The 21691-nt window shown below is 49.6% G+C and overlaps 1 protein-coding gene across 2 annotated transcripts in view; it reads left to right on the plus strand.

The window, feature by feature from the left end:
• Positions 1–21691, plus strand: part of LOC138582171 (gametocyte-specific factor 1-like) — a 933223-nt gene that overhangs the window by 85293 nt on the left and 826239 nt on the right. For both annotated transcript variants that reach the window (XM_069653216.1, XM_069653217.1), the window contains exon 3: positions 7764–7890. In XM_069653216.1, coding sequence (XP_069509317.1) covers positions 7764–7890 — 127 coding nt within the window. The remainder of the gene's footprint in view (positions 1–7763; positions 7891–21691) is intronic.

Below are 21691 nucleotides of genomic sequence, written 5' to 3' on the forward strand. Positions count from 1 at the left end.
CAAACTGTTTTACATCAACAAACCGGGTGGGACGTATCTGCCTAGTCTGTCCAGACTAGCACAGAAGCTCCAGAAGAACTTTTACCAGTAACACAACTGTCTGGCAGATGTGCTAAGCAGAACAACATTTTCGCAAAATGGGGTCATCCAGACATAGATATGTTTGCAACACAAGAAAATGCAAAATGCCACACTTAAGCATCCAGGTTTCCCCTGAAGGAGTCGAAGGGAACACACTGGATCAGTCTGCCAAGGATATTTGTATATGCTTTTCCACAGACACCACTACTCAACAGAAGGGCCACAAGATGTATCATAAACACCTAACAATGGTCCTAGTGGCTTCAATGAGGCACGACAGACCTGGTTCTCACCTACTCAAGATGTCCGTTTGCCCACCAAGTTCTTCTTTTAGAGATGGCATATTTCCTTAGTACTGCTGCAGCTACTCAACCGTCAACCATTCAAGCATCGTTCGACAAAACAATAGCCGAAGAACAGAAGAATCCTCGACCTACTCCTTCGGTCCTGTACAGGCTGTTTTTCCCCTCTCTCCCTACTTTGAGACCCAATCTCGCTTCACTTTGAGAATGGCTGGCGTCTCTGGAAAATACTCCCTTGAAATTCTGTCCATTGTGCAACTGAATGTTTTAGTGTAAAGATGCACACAAAATCTTGGGTGGCCTATGCAGTGCAGGCTGACGCCTCTGAACCGCCCCACCATAGCATAGGAGTCCGATGATGATCGGGGCAGCATCTGTGCCTTTAGTGACGCTCTAGACACCAGGCAGGAGTGTGGACTGCCGCATGCTCATCCCCTGCTCCGAAGGGGATCTGAACAATGTGTTCTGCTGTGGAGACAACCCCTGGTGACGGGAGCCCACAGAAACATAAGGATACATACATACATACACAAGCAGGGTGAGCAGTGTTACTCTCAGCCACAGTTTGGTGAAAACGCTGAAAGGTGGGTCCTCTGTACCAAAAAGCACTGCTACTGTTAGTGACGCTGAACGTCCTCTGCAACCTATGTTTCGCTGCAAAAACCAAGCGGCCGCCAAGCGCAGTTGCAACCGGGGTAAATCAGCGATTTAGACTTCCCAGACCGCGCTGAAATGTGCAAAAACTGTCAAGAAGTACATATACAGCTACATTAACGTTGAAACAACCGCTGAAAATGATCTGTTTCTAAAGACCCCAGCCCCCAATACACAAAAGCAACGTCCACATTGTCACAAGCCTTGCATAGTGAAATTGGCACGGTTAATCCAGATGATTGAGTTTTCCCATTACAGGAAACTCAATCTACAGTCACTTGGACTAGAGAATTCTTTAAGACCACTATGGATAATCTTTCCTCTTTTGTAGTATTTCTTTTTAGAAAACACCCCATTAAACAAGTGTCAATTGGGGGGTTAGGGAAAGAAGTTGAACCACCTGCCGAAACAGAATAGCGCATCCCTCCGACCCATATTTTCACACCGTACCCTAAGGGGACAATGTGTCGGACCAATGTCTCGGGGGGGATAGCCCAGGGGTAATGTGCTTGCCTTGGAAGCAAGACGACACGGAGCAACACAGGTTAGATCCCCGGGTCCGCGCTTAGAAACCTCCTGGGTATTGAGCGCATTATAAATGACCTATCATATCAATATAGTCGCACACTTATTGATTTGGATGACGATCAAAGTGAGGATATCTGATACTGGTACTTAAGATTACGCAGACAATTGTCTCAGTCACATGATGAACCCATAGCAAATTCACCTATTGACCATCAGCTTCTCTTTAATGATTTATCAAAGGATGTGTAACATTTTAAAATGGAAACGCAGGAGTCTGAAGATCTAGACTTTGTGGATAGTATTTTGAATGAGTCTGCATGGCAGTACATTCCTTTACTACAATGTTAAGAAACAAATCCTTCAATTCCCCCACCTCTTCTCTTAACTAAAGCAGTGAACCAGAGTATAGAAAATCTTATTTCTGATGTTTGTTAATCTGCTTAGAATCACATGTTGTGCATAGGTCCGACATCCAGTGGTCACTGCGGAGTATTGCATTTTGTTTTTCGTAGTCGAAAAGGGGACGTCGACAAGGCGGGTCCGTAACACTATCCCTATAGTGACGTGCGTTGTACCCACAATCCCTCACGCGTCGAGGTCCCTCTGTTTGTATTTTTTCTGCCCTGAGGGAGCCTTCTATACGTGAGTGAGTACAGAAAAGAGAGAGATGTAGAAAGATGTCTATGTTCCTTCCATCCGAGCGGGGAGGAAGGGTGGGCGCATGTGAATCTAAGCAGATCCATCAGAAATGCTTTTACGGTAAGTAATGCATTGTCTTCTGATGTTTGTTAATCTGCTTAGAATCACATGCTGTGCATAGACTAGCAAGCAGTACCCGGAGTTGGCGGTGGGTTATGAGAAGGAACAGTAGAGAAAAGATGTCTTAATACTGCCTGTCCCACCTGGGAGTCAGATCTTAAGTGTGCATCTAGACAGTAGTGTTTTGTAAAGGTGTGCACAGAACTCCAGGTAGCCGCTTTGCAGATGGACTCAAGGGGAACATTTGCAATGAACGCTATGCAAGCCCTAGTGCCTCGAGTGGAATGTGCTCTTGGCTTGAAGGGTAGTTCTCTCTTAGCAAGAGAGAAACAGAGAGTGATGCATTGAACAATCCATCTAGATATAGTGGACTTTGAGACTGCATCTCCTTCTCTTCCTGCTGCCACCGAGACAAAGAACTGATTAGTCTCTCAGTGGTCTGGTTCTTTCCATGTAGAACATGACAGCTCTGCGTACATCTAGTGTATGCAGACTTTTTTCTCCCAAGCTGGAAGGGTTTTGAAAGAACGTTGGTAGTTCTATTGACTGGTTTACATGGAATTTTGAAATGAACTTTGGTGCAAACCTTGGGTGTGTGCGTAGAACCACCTTATCCTTGTGAACTGTTACGAAGGGGTCTAGAACAGAAAGAGCCTGTAGTTCACTTACTCTCCTAATGGAGGTGATGGCTATTAGGAAAGCAGTCTTAAGAGTGAGGTCTTTAAGAGTTGCCTTGTGCATGGGTTCAAAAGGAGGGCCCATGAGTCTAGAAAGTACCACATTTAAGTCCCATCCGGGAGCTGGGTTAGCTATCGGAGGGTGTATTCTCTTTACCCCCTCCATGAAGGCCTTGATAACTGGTATCTTCCACCACGACACTTTAAGTTGGGAAGTGGTGTATGCAGAAAGTGCCGCCAGGTGGACTTTAATGGAATTGAACACTAGACCTGAATCCAGTAAATGGGTCAAGTACAGAACAATGTTTGTGGGAGAGCAGTCAACCGGGTTGATGCTCTTATCTCTACACCAGATGACAAATCTTTTCCACTTGCTAGAATAGCAGTGGCGAGTATTAGGTTTTCTGTCTTCCCGGAGGATGTCCATACATCCCTGCGGGAGTTGTAGATGTCCAAATTCTATGATCTCAGGAGCCAGGCTGCTAAATTCATGGTCTGAAGGCATGGATGCAGTGTCCTGCCCTTGTCCTGTGACAGCATGTTGTACGGGCAGGGAAGTTTCACTGGGGGGGATAGGGACATCTCCATCAAGTGAGCGAACCATGGCTGCCGGGCCCACATTGGGGCCACTAGTATCATGGTAACCTGCTCCTGGTGCATCTTGTGCACCACCTTGTTGAGAAGGGGAGTTGGGGGGGAAAAGGCGTAAACAAATTTCCCTGACCATTGAATCGACAGACCGTTCCCCTTGGACTGGTTCTGGGGGTACCTGGAGGCGTAACTTTGGCATTGTGAGTTCTCCAGAGTTGCGAACAGGTCTATTTCCGGGAATCCCCATTGTGTGAAGACGTCTAAGACGATGTCTTCGTGCAATTGCCATTCGTACTCTTCGGGCAGGGGGAAGTCTCTGCTGAGTTCGTCTGCTAGCAGATTGAGTTCCCATGGTACGTGTTGTGACAGTAGGAACATGTTGTGTTTGAGAGCCCACTTCCATATATTCTGGGACAGCTTGGACAGTCCTGGAGAGTGGGTTCCCCCCTGCTTGTTGATGTAGTACATGGCTGTGGTGCTGTCTGTAAGGACCATCACTGTCTTCCCTTTTAGGTGTTCCTGGAAGGCTTTTAGTGCTTTGAACACCGCCAGTAATTGCTAACGGTGCGCTAATGGCTCGTTAAAATGGGACCCAATGGGACAGTGGAACAGCTAGATGCGGTACCAGAGCCTCTATGCACTCATTTTAAAAACCATTTCGGAAGGGAAGCGGGATGCTAGCTCTTGAATAACAAATTCTCTTGATGCAGATTCCACTGCAGGTAAATTAGTGGTCGAAGAGACTGGGTTTAGGCCAGAGACACAGGCACCTTTAAAAAATATTGCCATTGAAAGATTATCTTTTTTGGTAAGTGATGCTTTAGAAACTGCAGAAAGGAAACATGAGTCCCTCAAACGCTGGATCAAATTTCAAAATCACCCTTAATGCAGCGTGGAGCTTTCAATACAGTCACCCCTTTCATGCCTAGGGATATTTTCGAGCATCGCACTACTTGATCATAGGGAACTACCACCTCTCCTTGTTAATCACGAACCCAACCCATCTTAGTCTTCCTTTCAAACGGCTTTAAGCGAGAACGAGACTGGGCAGATGTCTCAATTTGCCTGTTGTGATTCCCTCCAATGTGTGTGTAAAGTGGGTGTGTCGGGAGCTATTGCAGAGTTTGTAGAATTGCCACGCAATCATCCGCCCAGGTCTAGAAGAATATTCAGAGAACATAAACTAATTCTTTGTGCAGAAGTAGTCCATACTGGAGAAGGGAGCAATATAGTTGTTCTCCTAGATGAGGTAAACCAGGGTATTTATCCAGTATTCTTCTGGTCCCAAAAAAGGACCCAACTATGTGGCCAACTATGTGGCCTGTTACACCTGCGTCCAGCAAACGCATATGTCAAACCACAAAAATTCAAAATAACCCTACAAGAACTAAACCCTCTTCTAAAAAGGGAGTTACATGGCAACATTGGACATGAATGATGCGTACTTTCGTATTTCAATTTTGCAAGCTCACCGACATTCTTAAGGTTCAGGTTAGGGTCCACTCGCTAACCGTTCAAGATGCTACCCTTCGGCATTGCTTCAGCCCCCCTAGTTTTCACAAAGGGTCTGGCAGTAGTGGCAGCCCACCTACGCAGGCAATCCATCCCAGTGTACCCTTATCTAGACAACTGGCTCATAACAGTAGACACACCACAGATCTGTCGGCAGCACACCCAATACACAATCCACCTTTTTTCAATCAAGAAAAAATTCTCGTTCCAAGTAATTCGATTACAACTCTCCAGTCTTCCCCTCCGAGAGGGTCCAAACATGCTGCTTCAAGTTCCTGGTTACACATCAAGTCTGATTACTGTTTGAAAGGTACACATCAAGTCCGATTACTGTTCGAAAGGTGATGCGCCTTCTCAGAATGATGGCTTCCTGCATCTTTCTGGTGCCACATGCAAGATTTTGCATGCATCCAATACAATAGTCTCAAGCAAAACAGTCAATGGGTACAATCTAGTGGTTGTTTCGCAAGCTGTAGTGACAGCACTGCAGTTATTAGTATTATGGTATTTGTGTGCAGACCTAGCTTCGAGAAGCAATTGGGTGCTTTACATAGGTATACAACAATACAGATGCATAACGGAGCGCTTTAGAGGTAACAGAACAGATATACAGTAGGGGGTGGGATATAGAGGAGCAGTACATCGGTACCTGGTGACTGGGAGGAGAGTGGCGTGCAGCGTCTAGCAAGGTGGCACGAGGTCCGATGTAATCACCTAGATGTTGAGCGGTTCCTTGAAAAGGTTGGTCTGGAGTTCTTTTCTGAATTGAATGGAGCGTGGGGCGAGTCTGATGCAGACTGAGGAGGTACCCTAGTCTTGCGGCATAGGCAGAGAAGGCTTGTTTTCTGGTCCTTTCCACCGCATATTTGGAAGAGGGAAAGCCTGTTGATGGAAAGCCCCTTCTCACCTCTGCAGTAGAATCCACTCTAATGGACACATCACTTTCAGGGTGGAGAGCTCATCTCCACCAAACAGCGCACGGCAGTTGGACTTGCTCTCTAGCGAGCAAACCTCATGGAGTTATTTGCAATATTCAAAGTCCTGCAAGCTTTTCAGCACCAGTTGTCGGGCAGAACAGTTCTAGCCCTCAGACGGCACAATCACCATGTTTTACATCAACAAACAAGGCAGAACACATTCACAAGGTCTGTCCAAACTAGCACAAAAGATTTGGACGTCATCTTTTCAGACTTGTTCCTACTGTGAACCTGTTCCACGGGAATACAACGGTCTGGCAGATGTGTTAAGCAGGAATGCCTTCCTTCAGAACACGAGTGGGAATTGTGCACGCACACATTGTAAACATCTTTACAAAATAAGGGCATCTGGACAAAGTTCTCTTTGCAACACAAAAGGCAAAATGCCAGGTTTCCCCAACAGTCCAAAGGGAACGCAATGTGGATGAATTGGTCAGAGATTTGCATACGCTTTCCCCTAACAGCACTACTAAACAAAATAATCTACAAGATCATCCCAAGATGATATGGCTTCAGTGTGTGTGTGCGCGCCAAACCTGGATCTCGCACCTTCTCAAAATGTCAGTCGGGCCACCTGTCAAACTTCCAAGCCCTTACAACATGTCACAACATCAGAGAATGCCCTCATCCACATTTTCAGACTCCACTTGGCAGCTTGGCTTCTGAGGTCCTAATTTGGATACCTCCACTTACCTGAAAGATGCATAGACCTCTTAAGGGAAGCATGAAATCCAAACCCAAGACACTGTTAAAAAATTGAAGAGATTTGTAAAATGGTGTAAAAGGGCTAATATCAATCCCATTGACTTCTCACCTTTAAATATTGCACACTACCTTCTACACTTGTTAGACTCGGGTCTAGTGTTCAATTCGATCAAAGTACATCTAGCAGCGCTTTCAGCTCATACTATTTCACATAGCAAAGTGTCTTGGTGGAAAGTTCCAGTGGTGAAAGCCTTCATAGAAGGAGTTAAATGCATTAATCCCCCAATTTCAACTAAATACTCCAGAGATCTCATTCTACCTCGGTGATGGCTCTGCTTTACTGGGTTATGCCCAAAACCCAGGAGCTGCTTTAGCTCCTTCTGAACAAATCTTTACTTTGATCCCTGCATCTGTATTGCATTTCGTTTAGATTTGCTCCCGTTGACCTCCCGTTTCAACATCATATTGGTGTTGCTTTGGTCTACACGGCTCCCTATCCTAAGGGCTTGGTCTTTCTGGCTCGAACACCACCAACCCCCTTGGTCCCCACTTCGCCAAAGACCCCCCAACGCTGCTAACACTGTGTAGAAACCTGTCCTTCCTAGATAGTTTGGCCTTGTGGACCCTACTGTAGGTTACTGACTAATTTCTGGTGTGCAACTGGTATAATTTACCCATTGAATTTATTTAGCTGAAATATGAATTTAAAAAACGTTTTGACTTGTTCTCCTGTTGCATATTTCACACAGTATTACCAAGCAAAACTAGCACAGGACCTTACTAAACATTTGGTATACTCCTTGCATGTAAATACAATGTTTTGTGTAGAAAGAAACTTGATTGCTTTTACGCTCAAACCCCATTGTCAAACCCTGTTATGGATTTGTTGCAGTAGAGCTTCAAGCCAGTACTTGTTTTGATCCAAATTCATCTCTACTTGAATGCAGTACCTGAACTATTTTTTTTTCTTCTCTCAGGATAAACCCAAAGGAGGTCCAGACACACAACCATGCATTCAATTGCCTAAGAAGAAAACAAACTGGCGCAACTTAGAGTTTAAAGAGGAACCTAAAGAGGAGCTTAATCAAGATTATTTTACGGACGGTATTAAGACCTGGCATTTACCTTTCACAGTTGTAATGGATCATGACGACAACTGCTTATGCGTTGGCTTGGTTAGGGGGAGGGAGAGGTGATTGCATGGATTGAGTTGTGCATAATTTTATGAACGTAATATCTGATCCATTTTCATAATGCCTCAGTTTTGATATTTGTAGTTGGAATGCCATGAGTACAAAACTAGGAACATTTACTGTAAGAAGCAAAAGAGAGCCTAGCAAATTAGGCAATCTGCAATATTTCTACAGTGTAATTTGAATTCTGGCAGACACGATTTCTGCCCTTCAGTTTAGCCAAGTAGTTAAATAGATTATGCATATTAGAGCTTAAAAGTGAAATATAGAATAGTCTGCATATGTATATGTATGTGTATATGAGGCTTGTGGATCTGCTTAGAATCACATGCTTTTCATAGACATCTAGATGAATATTGTACATGAAGTTTATCGAAGTTCGAAAAGGGATGTCGACAGGGCGTGACTAATACTATCCCTAGTTTGACGTACCCTGTACTCATGATCCCTAACGCGTTGAGGTCCCTCAGATTATTTTTTTCCCGTGTTTGGCAAGTTATGATGTTATTTAGAACGCGCTTAATACCCAGAGGTTTCTAAGCACAGACCCAGGGATCGAACCGGTGTTGCTCCGTGTCGTCTTGCTTTCAAGGCAAGCACGTTGCCTGTGAGCTATCCTCCTGAGACTTTCAGAGTCCGTAGCTTGAGCTACTTTGAAAGTCAAAGCTCATCCAAACCTCTTCTGTCATTTGCGTTTTGACCCACTAATTCGACAGCTGTTTTCTCTAAACAGCTCGACATCTCATCCTGGTTTCAGGAACAGACTTTCTGTTCCTACTACTGGCTTCATCCTACACCGGCTTCGGCCTAACAAGTAGGGTGAGTTGGAGGGGCTGATTCTTGGTCAGAGAATGTATTACCCCATTTTCTGCCCCCACTAAATTTCTCCTGCTGCCTTTGTGTCTGCCTTCCACTATGAAGCGCAACCCTTTTAAGTGCAACAAAAAAATTCCCCGGGGGTCGACTGTTTGCAGGCACTGCCTTTCACTTCATTATTTCGAATCCGATTGTGCGGCGTGCAAGCTTTTAAGGGGCAAAGATGCCAAAGTAGCGCCGGACAAAGCAGTGGGCGGCATACGCCATGTCAGCGGATTCGGATATAGCCACCAGGATTTTCAATTGGACCACGAAGGCAGAGACTCTGATTTGGAGCTTGAGGACACCACTGTGGAACAATGTAGTACCTGCACGCTGTCCCCAGCCTCAAAAGACAGATGCAGCACACTGCTATGAGGAAGGCCTCTGGCGACGCCAGCGTGTACACACATACACGCCAATAAGCACATACCCCCTAGCCATCCCTCAACAGATATGTTGAGGGAAGGCTGCATGCTGTCGGTTGATGTCTACCGACTTAACGCTAACTGCGCTGACGGTGGTTCCACCTACCACAAGGCGATCACACACACACACACACTCTGGCGAAGGGCGTGCGCAAACACTGCTTGACGGCTGAGGCGGGCATGCTGAAACAGCCCCTGAAAAAGCAAAAAACATTTTTCAAGAAAACCTCAGACTACTCTAATCGGGACAAATGGACCGCTCAGCCCTCTAAACGTTATGCGGAGGAATCCTTCTGTCTTCCCTCCACAAGAAGCACCCTCTGGAACCTGAGGATACCCCTGTAGCGGTTTGTCGGGTGGTATAGTCTCTTGTGTCCCCTAAGGTCACTCCAGAGCAGCCAAGATCTATATTGTCTTCTTCCCCCTGGACTTAATCAGTTTGAGGACACTGGGCAAAATTTCATTCTTTGTGGACCTCCTGAGAAAGCTGCCCACTTAATCAATGCCTGAGAAGCCGCCTATACTCCCCCTTCCCCCAGTGGCAACACCTCTCCCGGCCCCAACCCTGCTGCCTGAGGAGCCTTCACAGGGATCTTTTCAAGAGGACATGCAGTCCACGCAGACGTGGGTAGATGTCCACGATGACCCGGCCAGGCGGATGGGGGCGACTTCTTTCAAGACCAGGACGACCCAGACATCTTTGTCGACCCTCCCCCCTCTGTAGTTGAGGGCGGTCACGAATCCAGCCCCGCCAAGATTGACTTAGTTGAAAACATTCTTAACTAGGAAAAAGCCTGTTAACTAACTAGGCTATTTCTCTGTCCCTTTCTTCTCCCTCTTACCTGGGTGGTTAACCCACGGTTGGAGAAGTCTTTTAGATGCACTCCTTCAGATCTCCTTTTACATTAAGGGTCCCGTCAAGCCTGATTCTCTAGTGGTGACCACTACTAGAAAGAGGTGGTGTTCGACTCTCAATCTCTGAAACACCACCCCGCCCCCAACAAGGAGTGCAAAAGAGACTATAAACTGGGAACATGTATTACGACTTAAGCTGCGTACCTCACCAGGATAGCAAAGAAAACGTGCTTGCCCGTTACAGCAGCACCCAGTGGGATGAGGTCTTGCCACATCTAGACTTAGTACCAGCTCATACCCACCTTCTCAAGTTCACCACCGAAGGCAAACTGGTTTCCCAGAACATCCTCAATGTCTTGGATTCCGCAGACACCTCCGTAAGGGTCACTGCAGTGGGTACTCCCTCAGGATTTAAGCCAGAAACACAAGCCACCTTAATCAACATGCCCATCAAGGAGGGTCTCCTATGTGGTAAAGCTGTCGAAGACCAGCTGGAAATGGTGAATAAGGAGCATGAGACCAGACCCATGGCCAGATCTCCCAACAAGCCCTTCGTTCCTAGAGGAGCGCTTAACACACGCTGTAACTTTCGGACGCAAGGCTGGGCGAAAACTAGGCCAAGCCGGAGCAAGCACGCCTGGCGCCACCTTTCACGTGCTACATGGTCCTTCACCTTACCAGTACCAGCAGCATGGGCTTTGCCTGGGAAAGGAGGTTGAGCTGCAGCCGCTAGGGGCACAGCAGCCCCTGCCTCCAAATGAAGTGCCGATCCGCGTTCCCTCCAATGCATCCGCAGTCGGTCGCATAACACTCTTTGCCCAGCAATGGGAGGGCATAACCTCCGACCGCTGGGCACTCTATACTGTGGCCAAAGGATACTCTGAGAGTTCCTTAAAACACCTCACCACCCACTGCATGCAGAAAGAATATCTTTCAAACACCTCCACATCCTCCAGGAGGAGATCCAAATCCTATTCCAGAAAGGAGCCATCGAGCTGGTGCCAAATCAAGGTATTTATTCAATGTATTTCCTTATTCCAAAGAAAGATCTAATCATGTGCTCAGTGGTGGACCTGCACCCTGCAGACACATATATCAAGCCTCAAAAATTCAGGATGACGCTGCAGGAGGTCATCCCACTATAAGAAGAGGATTACATGACATTGTCCATGAAAGATGCATACTTTCATATTTCAAGGTTGCAAAAAATACCTCGTTTTGAAATAGGTAAATGAGCAGGTGCTACCATTCTGCATTGCTTTAGCCCTGAGGCTATTCACAAATCTCCTAGCAGTGGTGGTCACCCTTGTGCGCAGGCACCATTTCAGTGCACCCTTACATAGACTGACCAATTATCGGGGACTCTTCCTAGAGGTGCCTTCGAAACACGCAAACTATCAATCTGCTGTTCCAATTGGGATTCTCGATAAACAAAAATAAGTCAGTCTAGTGCCCAGCTAAGTAAAACAATTTCTGCGGGGCCTTAATCAAAACAGACGTCAGACTAGTCTACCTCTCCGAAGAAAGGGTTCAAAACATGTTGTTTAAAACACCTCAGTACTTAGCCTGCCGGTTAACGATCCGAAAGGCAATGTGCCTGCTGGGAATTGCTTCCTGCATCTACCTAGTGCCTCACGCCAGGCTGTGCATGCGTCCAATGCAAGAGTGGCTAGCGAAACAATGGTTGCAAGCAATCTGGTTGTGGGACAATCTAGTGGTGGTTTCGCAACCTCTGGTTCAGTCGCTACTGTGGTGGAGCAGACAATCTGCTAAGGGGACAGCCTTTCTACACACCAGCAATCTATGCCACTGTCATGACAGACATATCTTTGACTGGGTGGGGCGCTCACTTCCTGCATCACACTGCTCACTGCTTGTGGACACAGGCGTAAACCAGGAAGCACTCCAACATTCTCCAGCATGGTGTCTGGCATGAATTCACATGCTCATGAATATTGCCTGTCGAGCTGGGAATCCTTGGTAAAGGGAAAAAAACTTCTGAACTGTCTTTCTCCTAGTCTCTGGGTCATCCTGCCCCCAGCCAATGACTCCCCTTCACCTAAGCCCCTCCTCTGGCAGCCATCTTCAGATTTTTACTGCACGTTCAAGTGTTGGGAGTCCCCTGTGCTATAGCTCTCCAGCTTTTACTGCGTTTTGCGATTTTTCTAAGAGTTCTGCTCTATTTTTCCAGTCAACGGAGCCTCAAGCTCCATTCATCCATCTTCCGATTAACAGGGACCCATTTTTGGATTTTTCAGCGCCCCTCAAGGGCGATTTTTCATCTAGTTTCTTCTTGGAGGATTCCAGAAGCTTCTTCAAGGCCTACCCCGCGTGGACATGGCAGAGAAGGAAGACTTGACAGCTCTGTTCAGGATTTGTCCAGGATGCGGCCTGCGAACCATCTACTTTGACGATGGGCATTCCGTCTGCCTCTACTGCCTGCATTCCGACCAAACGCATGTGGAGGATGACTGCGTTTTGCCAGGAGATGGTCCCCCGCACCATGAAGGATTGATGGCGTCAAACGGAGTGGCTTCAGGCCAAGGCCCCTGCTATGGGTGAGTCCCAGCAGCATGCCTCCCCAGCCACAAGAAGAAATCTGAGCGGTCTTCTAAGACCTTTGAGGGTGCCCCAGCAACAGGGGCCCAACGGAAGGCCAAGCACAGCGAGTCCAGGGGCACTGGGAAAGCTATTGCCAGAGCAGGCATGGCGTCCCCGGCACCTTCGACCACAAGCCAATGCTCCGGTTGGGCGAAGAGGAGGAAGTCTGGCCACCCAGGTAAGCTGCTGGAGAAGCCGCGGATGGACCAGTCGGAGAAGGGCAAGGAAGAGCGGGGTGCTTACCCTCCACCCTCCCCCAAGGTGAAGGCCCCTAGCTCGACCAAGGTTGTGCAGGCCCAGATTCACCTGGCGAAGCCGTCCATTGAAGGAGTGGTGGTGGTCCTAGCGAAGGCCGCGGACGCAGGTTGGCAGGGTACGGTCCCAAAGGCCAGAGTTTCCCTGCCTGCCAGGAGGGAATAGTCATTCCAGTTCATGAAGATGCCGGAGAAGGTGATGCCCGTCCTCTCCCTGAAGTCGTCTCCCCTGGTCGAAAAGAAGGGGGGGGTCACAGTAGTCCTGCAGGGCACAGACCTCTCCGAGGAGGAGCTTTCTACTCTCCAGACCATTTTGGAGAAGAAATTAGTCGAGGCCAATGCCTATGAAAGGGACCCCGACGAGGGAAACGTCAAGAGTGGCGATAGGACCGACTAGGAGCAGGCCATGGAGGAGTTAGAGAACCCTACACCGCTGCCTCCGTCGCTCCCACCTCCACCACCACCTCAACCCCCAGCCGACATTTTGGTGGATATTCTCCAGGCACTCAACACCTTGTGTTCGGAGATTCGGCCGAGGATACCCCTTCCGCTGACGGACGATCCTGCAGCACCAGAGGCCATCAGGGGCACCCTACCAAGGAGAGTGCACCCTCAACCTCCTTTTCACCCGTTGACCTCTACCCCGGCGCCGACTGGAACAGGCACGGACAAAGACGGTGAATTAGGAGATGTTTGACAACATTTGGGACGAGGGGCTGTCTCTTATGTGAAGAACCCGTCCTCGGCCCCCGGTGAAGAGGGACCAGTGCGAAAGAAGTACAAGTTGCCGGACTCTGCACCCAAGTGTTTGAGGTACCAGCCTTCCCCGGATTCAGTAGTCTCGGCGGTGGCGAGGAGGGAAATCCTCTGGCTCTGCGGTGTCAACTACCTCCTCTCCCCCGGACAACTAGGGGAAGAAGTTGGATGCCATGGGACGAGTCATCACATCTGCAGCGACGACCATCAAGGCGGCCAACGCCCTCCCCATCGTGGCGCGCTAGGACAGGGAGCTCTGGTTTAAGATCGCTCCCCTCCTGGACTTCCTTTCCGAGGACAAGAGAGTGGAAGCTTGGAGATCCTGCAGGAGGGCGAGGTGGCATCGGACCATGCCATCACAGATGCCACGGACATTGCCGATACAGGATTCCGCCAAATGGGCAACAACTTTTGCCTTTGTCGGCAGGGATGATTGAAGGCCACAAAGTTTCACCAGGAGGTGCAGTCGAGGGTATTGGACATGCCCTTCGACAGGGATAACTTGCTCGGAAAGACCGTGGACGAGTCCCTCCAGACCATCAAGGCAGATACTGAGACAGCTTGTGGCTTTGGCACACTGCAACAGCGACGGCCGTCCTTTCGGACCTCCGGGGGAAAGTCCCAAGGTTCCTTCCAGGGCTTGGGCAGAGGCTCATCGTCTTACTGTCAACCGTCCCACTCTTTGGCACAGGAGGCCTACAAGGGCCGCAGGTAGGCCAGAGGTCGCCGTCGTTGCCAAGAAGGTCCCCAAGGCGGTGCCTCACCGGCAAAGCAAGATTCAACCGGCCAGGGTGTCGGGGCCCCACCCGCGCACCCCGGTGGAAGGCCGGCTGGTGAAGTTCGGCAGCGTGTAGAAGTCCATCTCCACCGACCATTGGGTGCTGGACACTCCGGCCCACAGACGCACCTTAGAATTGCAACAAAAGTGTCCTCGGATACCACCCATGGCCAGACAGGAAAACCACGTCCCTCAGCTTCTGCTGGAGGTGCGGTCCATGCTGAAGTGCTTGATGGAGCTCGTCCCGAAGAGGCTCCGGGGCTCGAGTGCACTTTCGGTACTTCCTCGTCAAGAAGACGGGCGGTTGGAGGCCCATCCTGGACCTATGCCGTCTGAATAAGTAAATCAGATCCCAGAAGTTTTGGATGGTGACACTTCAGCACATGCTAGGACAGCTGGAAGAAGGGGATTTCCTGTCGTCGCTGGACTTGGAGGATGCCTACTTTCATATCCCCATTCACAAGGGACACCAAGTTTTTGCGCTTCGTGGTTCAAGGGCAACATCAGTTCAAGGCCCTTCCCTTCGGAATGAAGTCGGCACCAATGGTTTTCACTAAGTGCCTGGCGCCCGTGGCGGCGCAGCTGCGTCTACGAAGATCCACGTTTACCCCTACCTGAACGACTGGCTCATCCGGGCGAAATCGAGGGAGATCGCCGTCGCACACACGGCACAAACAGTCCAGCTGCTGTCGGAGCTGGGGTTCTCGGTGAAGTCTTGCTTGGTGCCATCGCAAGCGCACTGTTTCTTGGGACTCGACATGGTGTCGTGCCTGGCGTCTGTCGGAGGAGAGGATAGCGGCCATTAGGGGTGTCACGATGTTAGTTTTATGGCGGTACAATAACCTTGCCAAATTAAGGTATATCATGGTTATCGCGGTATAGCAGGTGGAGTCAACTAATCTTAACAAATATTTTCTTTAAACGTCATAAATTGTCAGATTTATCATCACAAACAACTAGGCACCCAGGGCCATAATTTGGCTTTTCAACATACTTTCCACTGAAATGCCACCCCTTGCTTCCACCGAACACCACAAATGCACGTGTGGAGAGGGGGGGAGGGGTAAAGCCCTTCTGCGACTGGCAAAGCAAACTTGATAGCTTTTCTTAAGTGGTCATTTAGGCTTTTAGCTCCCCCACTGGCTACTGGTGAAGATGAACATGTTGCCATCTTGATAATCTGCATGTCACAGATCAATGGAGGCTGATGGTAGTATACGCTTGTACGCATACACACACGCACTTTATAGCTTTACGTTACAGCCTTTAGTTTACTTGCGGGCCAAATGCTGTTCAGTAATCGCGGACATGTTACCGTTTGGTATGGCAGCAAGGAATACCAGCAGAGATGAGTGAATTTCATGGTGTGACTTTTTATATGTAAATTCAATGCTAGAACCAGGGAAAACCCCCATTGTCATATGTTTTAGAAAACATTATCCATTATAAATATGTACTTCTCCAGCATGGGGTCTGGCATGGATTCACATGCTCATGAATATTCCCTGTCAGGCTGGGAATTCTCGGTAAAGAAAAAATCAGTTTCAGTTTTGTTTCTGAACTATCTTTCTACTAATAACCAATCACTGGTCTCTGGGTCATACTGCCCCCAGCCAATGACTGCCCTCTACCCAAGCCCCTCCTCTGGCAGCCATCTTCAGATTTTTACCGCACGTTCAAGTGTTGGGAGTTCTCGTGCTATAGCTCTTGAGCTTTTGCTGCGTTTTCGTGCTTTTTCAAGGAGATTTTCTCATTTTTTGGTTAAATCGAGCCTCAAGCTCCACCGTTTCTTCTTCCGATCAACGGGGACTCGTTTTGGAATTTCCAACGCCCCTCAAGGGTGAAGTTTTCGTCGAGTGAAGCTTCTTGGAGGATTCCAGAAGATCTGAGGCCTACCATGGACGCGGCCCAGGACATGGGTAGCTCGACGCCCGGTTCCAAGCTGTTCAGGAACTGCCCTGGATGCGGTTTACAGAATGTTTTCAAGTAGGACGAGCAATCGAGATCTCTACTGCCTTCATGAGGACAAGATGCACGTGGAGAAGGACTGCGTTCTGCAAGAACCTATCGGAACGGACCATGAGGGATCGTCGTTCCCGCCTCACCAGCTGGCTGGAGAATTCTGCAGGAAGGTGAGGTGACGTCGCACTATGCCATAACGGTGGCAACGGATATTGCCGACACCGGGTTTCGCCAGTTAAGCAACAGTGTTTGCCTTCGACGACAAGGCTGGCTCAAGGCGACAGACTTCGTCAGGACGTGCAGACCAGGGTGTTGGACATGCCGTACGACGGCAACAACCTGTTTGGGAAAACGGTGGATGAGTCGCTGCAGGCCATCAAGGCCGACGGCTCGAGCCCTGAGTCCTTCAGCAATGACGGCCCTTTTGGAGAGGCAGACAGGGGGCCTCCAAGGGATCAGGCGGTGGTTCCTCTACTTACCGCCAGGAGGCCCGCTCCTCATCCCAGGAGGCCTACAGAGGTCGCGGCAAACGAGGAGGATCTTGGCACCAAGGCCACTTCCAAGCAAGATTGAACCGGCCGTAGCGTCGGGCCCCCACCGAAGCACCCCGGTGGGAGGCCGGCTGGCGAAGTTCGTCAGCGTGTGGGAGTCCATCTCCACCGACCGTTGGGTGCTGGATGCCCTGGCCCACGGGCACACTCTCGAATTCCAAAAGAAGTGTCCCCGCATTCCACCCATGGCCTGGAAGGAAAATCACGTCCCTCAACTGCTGTTGGAGGTAAAGGCGATGCTCAAGAGTGCCATCGAGCTCGTCCCCAAGAGGCTCCGGGGCTCCGGAGTATACTCAAGATACTTCCTTGTCAGAAAGAAGACAGGCGGTTGGCGGCCCATCCTGGACCTACGTCAGTTGAACAAATACATCAAGGCACAGAAGTTCAGGATGGTCACTCTCCAGCACGTGCCGGGACAGCTGGAGGAGGGCGACTTCCTATCGTCGTTGGTCTTGGAGGATGCTTACTTCCCCATCCTAAAAGGACACCGAAAGTTCCTCAGATTCGTAGTTCAAGGACGCCACTACCAATTCAGAGCTCTGCCATTCGGATTGAAGTCGGCACCCAGGGTGTTCACCAAGTGCCTAGCACCAGTGGCGGCGCGGCTGCGCCTGCAGTGGATCCACGTCTACCATGTGATGTTTCTGGTTCCCTTCCATCTGGCAGGAATAAAAAACACCATTGCCGACTCACTCAGCAGGGAGCTACGCTCGTGCCACGAGTGGGAACTACGCCAGGATCAAGTGGATTGGCTCTTTCAACGATGGGGCAAACCCCAGATCGACCTGTTCGCGACGGCGACGAACTCCAAGTGCCAGAGGTTCGCCAGCAGGTTTCCCCAGCCAAGGAGCATGGGCGACGCTTTCTCGTTCCCCTGGGACGGCCTGTTCCTGTGTGCGTTCCCTCCGTTGCCGCCGCTGCTGCTTCGACTCATCAGCCAGCTCAAGAGGTCCCAGTGCTGGATGATCCTCATCGCACCGGCGTGGCTGAGACGGATCTGGTTCCCGGACCTTCTGGACCTCTCAGCGTCCCCACCTGTCAAGCTGTCGACCGACGCAGATCTTCTCTCCAGAGAAGGAGGAGCCATTCTTCATCACGACCCGGTGTCGCTGAACTTGCAGGCCTGGCTCCTGCAGCACTAGAGTTTGGAGGGTACGATATCCCGGCTGACTGCAGAGGTTCTTGCAAAGGCCAGGGCGTTCTCAACTCAAGTGCTACGGACGTAAGTGGAAGAGGTTCTCTGTCTGGTGCTGTGCACAGATCAACCCTCTGCGGATTATGGCACCTCATGCTACCATACCTACTGTCGCTGGCCAAAGCTGGACTAGCTCATGCTTCCATCAAGATACATCTGGCAGCAATTTCCCAATACACCAGAAATACAGGATGGCCGTCCTTGTGGTCTCATCGACTGGTGAAGGAATGTATGAAGGGACTGTTCGATCGTTCCCACCGGTGAAGGCTCCAGCCCCGGCGTGAAAGCTCAACGTGGTGCTGACCAGGCTCATGAGGCCGCCATTCGAGCCCTCGCATTCGGCTCCGTTGAAGTTCTTGTCGTGGAAGACAGCGTTCCTTGTGGCCATCCCCTCCGCACGACCCGTGGGAGAGATTCAGGCCCTATCCTGCAAGCCTCCATACTTGACTTTTCACGATACGAGGGTGGTGCTGAGGACACACCCCTCTTTCATGCCCAAGGTGCCGTCGGACTTCCATCTTAACGAGCCCTTGTTGTTGCCAGTTTTCTTTCCGTCGCCGGCCGAGAGGACTTGGCACTCGCTGGATGTAGCTAGAGTGCTTAAGTTCTACGTGGACCGAACGGTTTTCGGAAGATATCACAGCTGTTTGTGAACTTTGGACCTGTGAACCAAAGGAAGGCTCTCTCGAAGGCTTCCATTTCCCGATGGCTCTCCGGCTGCACCATGCACTGTCATCGGTTGGCCAACCGACCGTTGCCTGGCCGCCCGAGAGCCCATTCGACCAGAGCGATCGCTGCTGCTACGGCGTTCTTGTCTGGTGTGCCCCTGCTGGACATCTGCACGGCTGCTACGTGGAGGTCGACGCACACCTTCACGAGATTCTACTGTGTCGACCGGGATTCCTGGGAGGAGTCCAGAGTCGGCCAAGCAGTGCTGCGCAACCTGTTCGCCTGAAGGTGGGCATGGTGAGGAGGTAAGAGTTGCTTAATGTTCTTAATGTTGAGCCTTTTGCCACCTCCCGTGGTTGTGCATGTGTGTACTGATATGTATTCTCATATTCATGCGCATGTGAATCCATGCCAGACCCCATGCTGGAGAAGGAACAAGTTACTTACCTGTAACTGTTGTTCTCCAGCATTGGATCTTTCATGGATTCACATGCTTAGAATATTCCCCGTCAGGCTGGGAATCCTCGGTAAGTTATATAGACCTTTTCCATAGGAAAAATTCCGACACTTTTGTGTCCTATCTGTCGTTTTGGGCCGCGCACGCCGGCGCCACTAGGACGTAGAGGTATATATATAGCCCCGCCCCCGCGGCTCCCTCAGATTTCAACTGTCTTCCAAAGTGGTGGGATTACCTTGCGTATCTGCTATTTGGTTAGGTATAATTTCTACTTCTGCGACTGTTTGTTCTTCTCAAGAGAATGTCTGGAAAGGCGTTGTTTTGTCCGTGTGCTACATGCGGTCTTAAGAAGGTGTACGAAGGGGATGGTCATATGGACTGCATTTACTGCCTTCATCCTCACCACACGGTGGACACTTGTGAAATCTGTCAGGGTTTCTCCCAGAAAACCCTCAAAGATCGAAAAAGACGCCTTGTCGATTGGCTCAATGACGGAGCGGGTGCGTACCCGGCATCGGAGGTGGGCTCCACGGCCTCAAGAAGTAAGTCGGAACCCCCTACAAAGAAGGCACGTGCTGCCGAAAAACTACCCTCGGAGAAACATTCGGAGAAACATTCGGAGGCCTCCTCTTCACACAAGATGCCGTCTTCTTCCTCCTCATCTAAAAAGGAGAGAAAAGAACCACCTAAATCCTCCTCAGGAGACCGTCATAAGTCTACCTTGAGTCGAGAGGCCGCGGCCAGCAAGTCGGTCCCAAAAGCGGCGGGAACACCTCAAGGCCCTGCGCCACTGGCTTCGTCGATGACCCGCTCGTCGACTCCTGCGTCATCGGCGGCTCCTCCCACGTTTCAGACTGCGGCGGTACGAAACATACGGTGGTTCCGTCGATGGGATGGCAACCGGAGGTTTCCGTTCCCGTTCCGCCGGAGGCCCTGCTGCAACCAGAGGCGACTTTCTCCATCTCGTCGGCTGACTAGGAACCCGACACGGTCGCGCGCCCAACCGATCTGCGGCTGCAGCCGACCAGCGTGATGTCGCTCTTGGGGATATATTTATCATATATTGTTCTCGAGCTTGTGGATCTACTTGCATCACATACTGTGCATAGTCCGACATCTAGTGGAATTCGCAGCGTATTACAAGATTAGTTTTCGAAACTTAAACGGACGTCGACAGGACGTGTCAGTAATACTGTCCCTAGTGTGACGTGTACTGTATCCATGGTCCTTCACGTGTCGGTTTTTCAGATTGTTTCTGACATGGTTGATTAAGTGTAGCTTTAGTACAGATGTGCCAAAGCAGAAACAGTGATCACCCAGAAAACATTTATGTGCCTTCTACTCCAGTAGGGGAGGAATCGTGGTTGCATGTGAAGCGGATACAAGCTTGGGATGGAATGGCTAAAATAGTTGACGAAGTAGAAGGAATGGATGGATGGATGGAATGAATGTGGCATGTTGGAATTAATGGAATTCGCCCCACACGCTCTGTGCACCCTGTTCCCCATGTTGTTGCTATAGATCTGTATCCCCCTATATATGCTATATATCAGTATCCCCCTATGTTCCCATATTGCCCCCTGTCTCCAAGTGTCTGTCGCTATGTTCCCACCATCCTGTTCACGTGCCTGGTCTTGGGCGCTCTAAAGATGACCGCCACATCACTACTCTTACTCTCTACCATCACTCAACTAGAACACAGCTATACCCCTGATTAATTCGGCTTAGCTGCCCACATACGAATACGACATCATCAACATCTCACCCTAATAAAACGCAGCTAGCCGAGCACATTCCGGCATAGTTGCTCACATATGCGTCCTTCAGGCCTAACGCAGCCAGAGCCCAGTCTGGATGTCTAACCACCAGACTGCACACATCCAACTGACATCTCCAGCACCACACTTAAACGCTAGGACGCAGCTACAAACCAGCAATTACACCAGCTGCACACTTAACTGGTGCACACAAGCACCCTCCAACACCATCTCTGACAGAACTATGGTTCATGAGGGCGTTCAACCTACCAGCGCTTTGATGTCATACCAATTATATATAGAGCGCTATATAAATGCCAAATCACATAAAACGCACCAGAAATACTATTACGGTGAGTAATGTATCCCTTCTGGAGCTGGTGTATCTGCTTAGATCACATGCTCTGCATAGATTAGCGAGCAGTATCTGGAGAAGGTGGGACGTGAGAAGAAAGGTACAGCGGCAAAGATGTTTTGGGACCGCTTGTCCCACTTGTGAATCTGCTTTAGAGTGTCAATTCAATAATGTTGTATGAACGTATGGCTGGTTCTCCAGCATGGGGTCTGACATGTATTCACATGCTCATATATATT

Source organism: Ambystoma mexicanum, chromosome 3q (assembly GCF_040938575.1).
Source record: "Ambystoma mexicanum isolate Mex_15411 chromosome 3q, UKY_AmexF1_1, whole genome shotgun sequence".
Taxonomy (NCBI): domain Eukaryota; kingdom Metazoa; phylum Chordata; class Amphibia; order Caudata; family Ambystomatidae; genus Ambystoma; species Ambystoma mexicanum.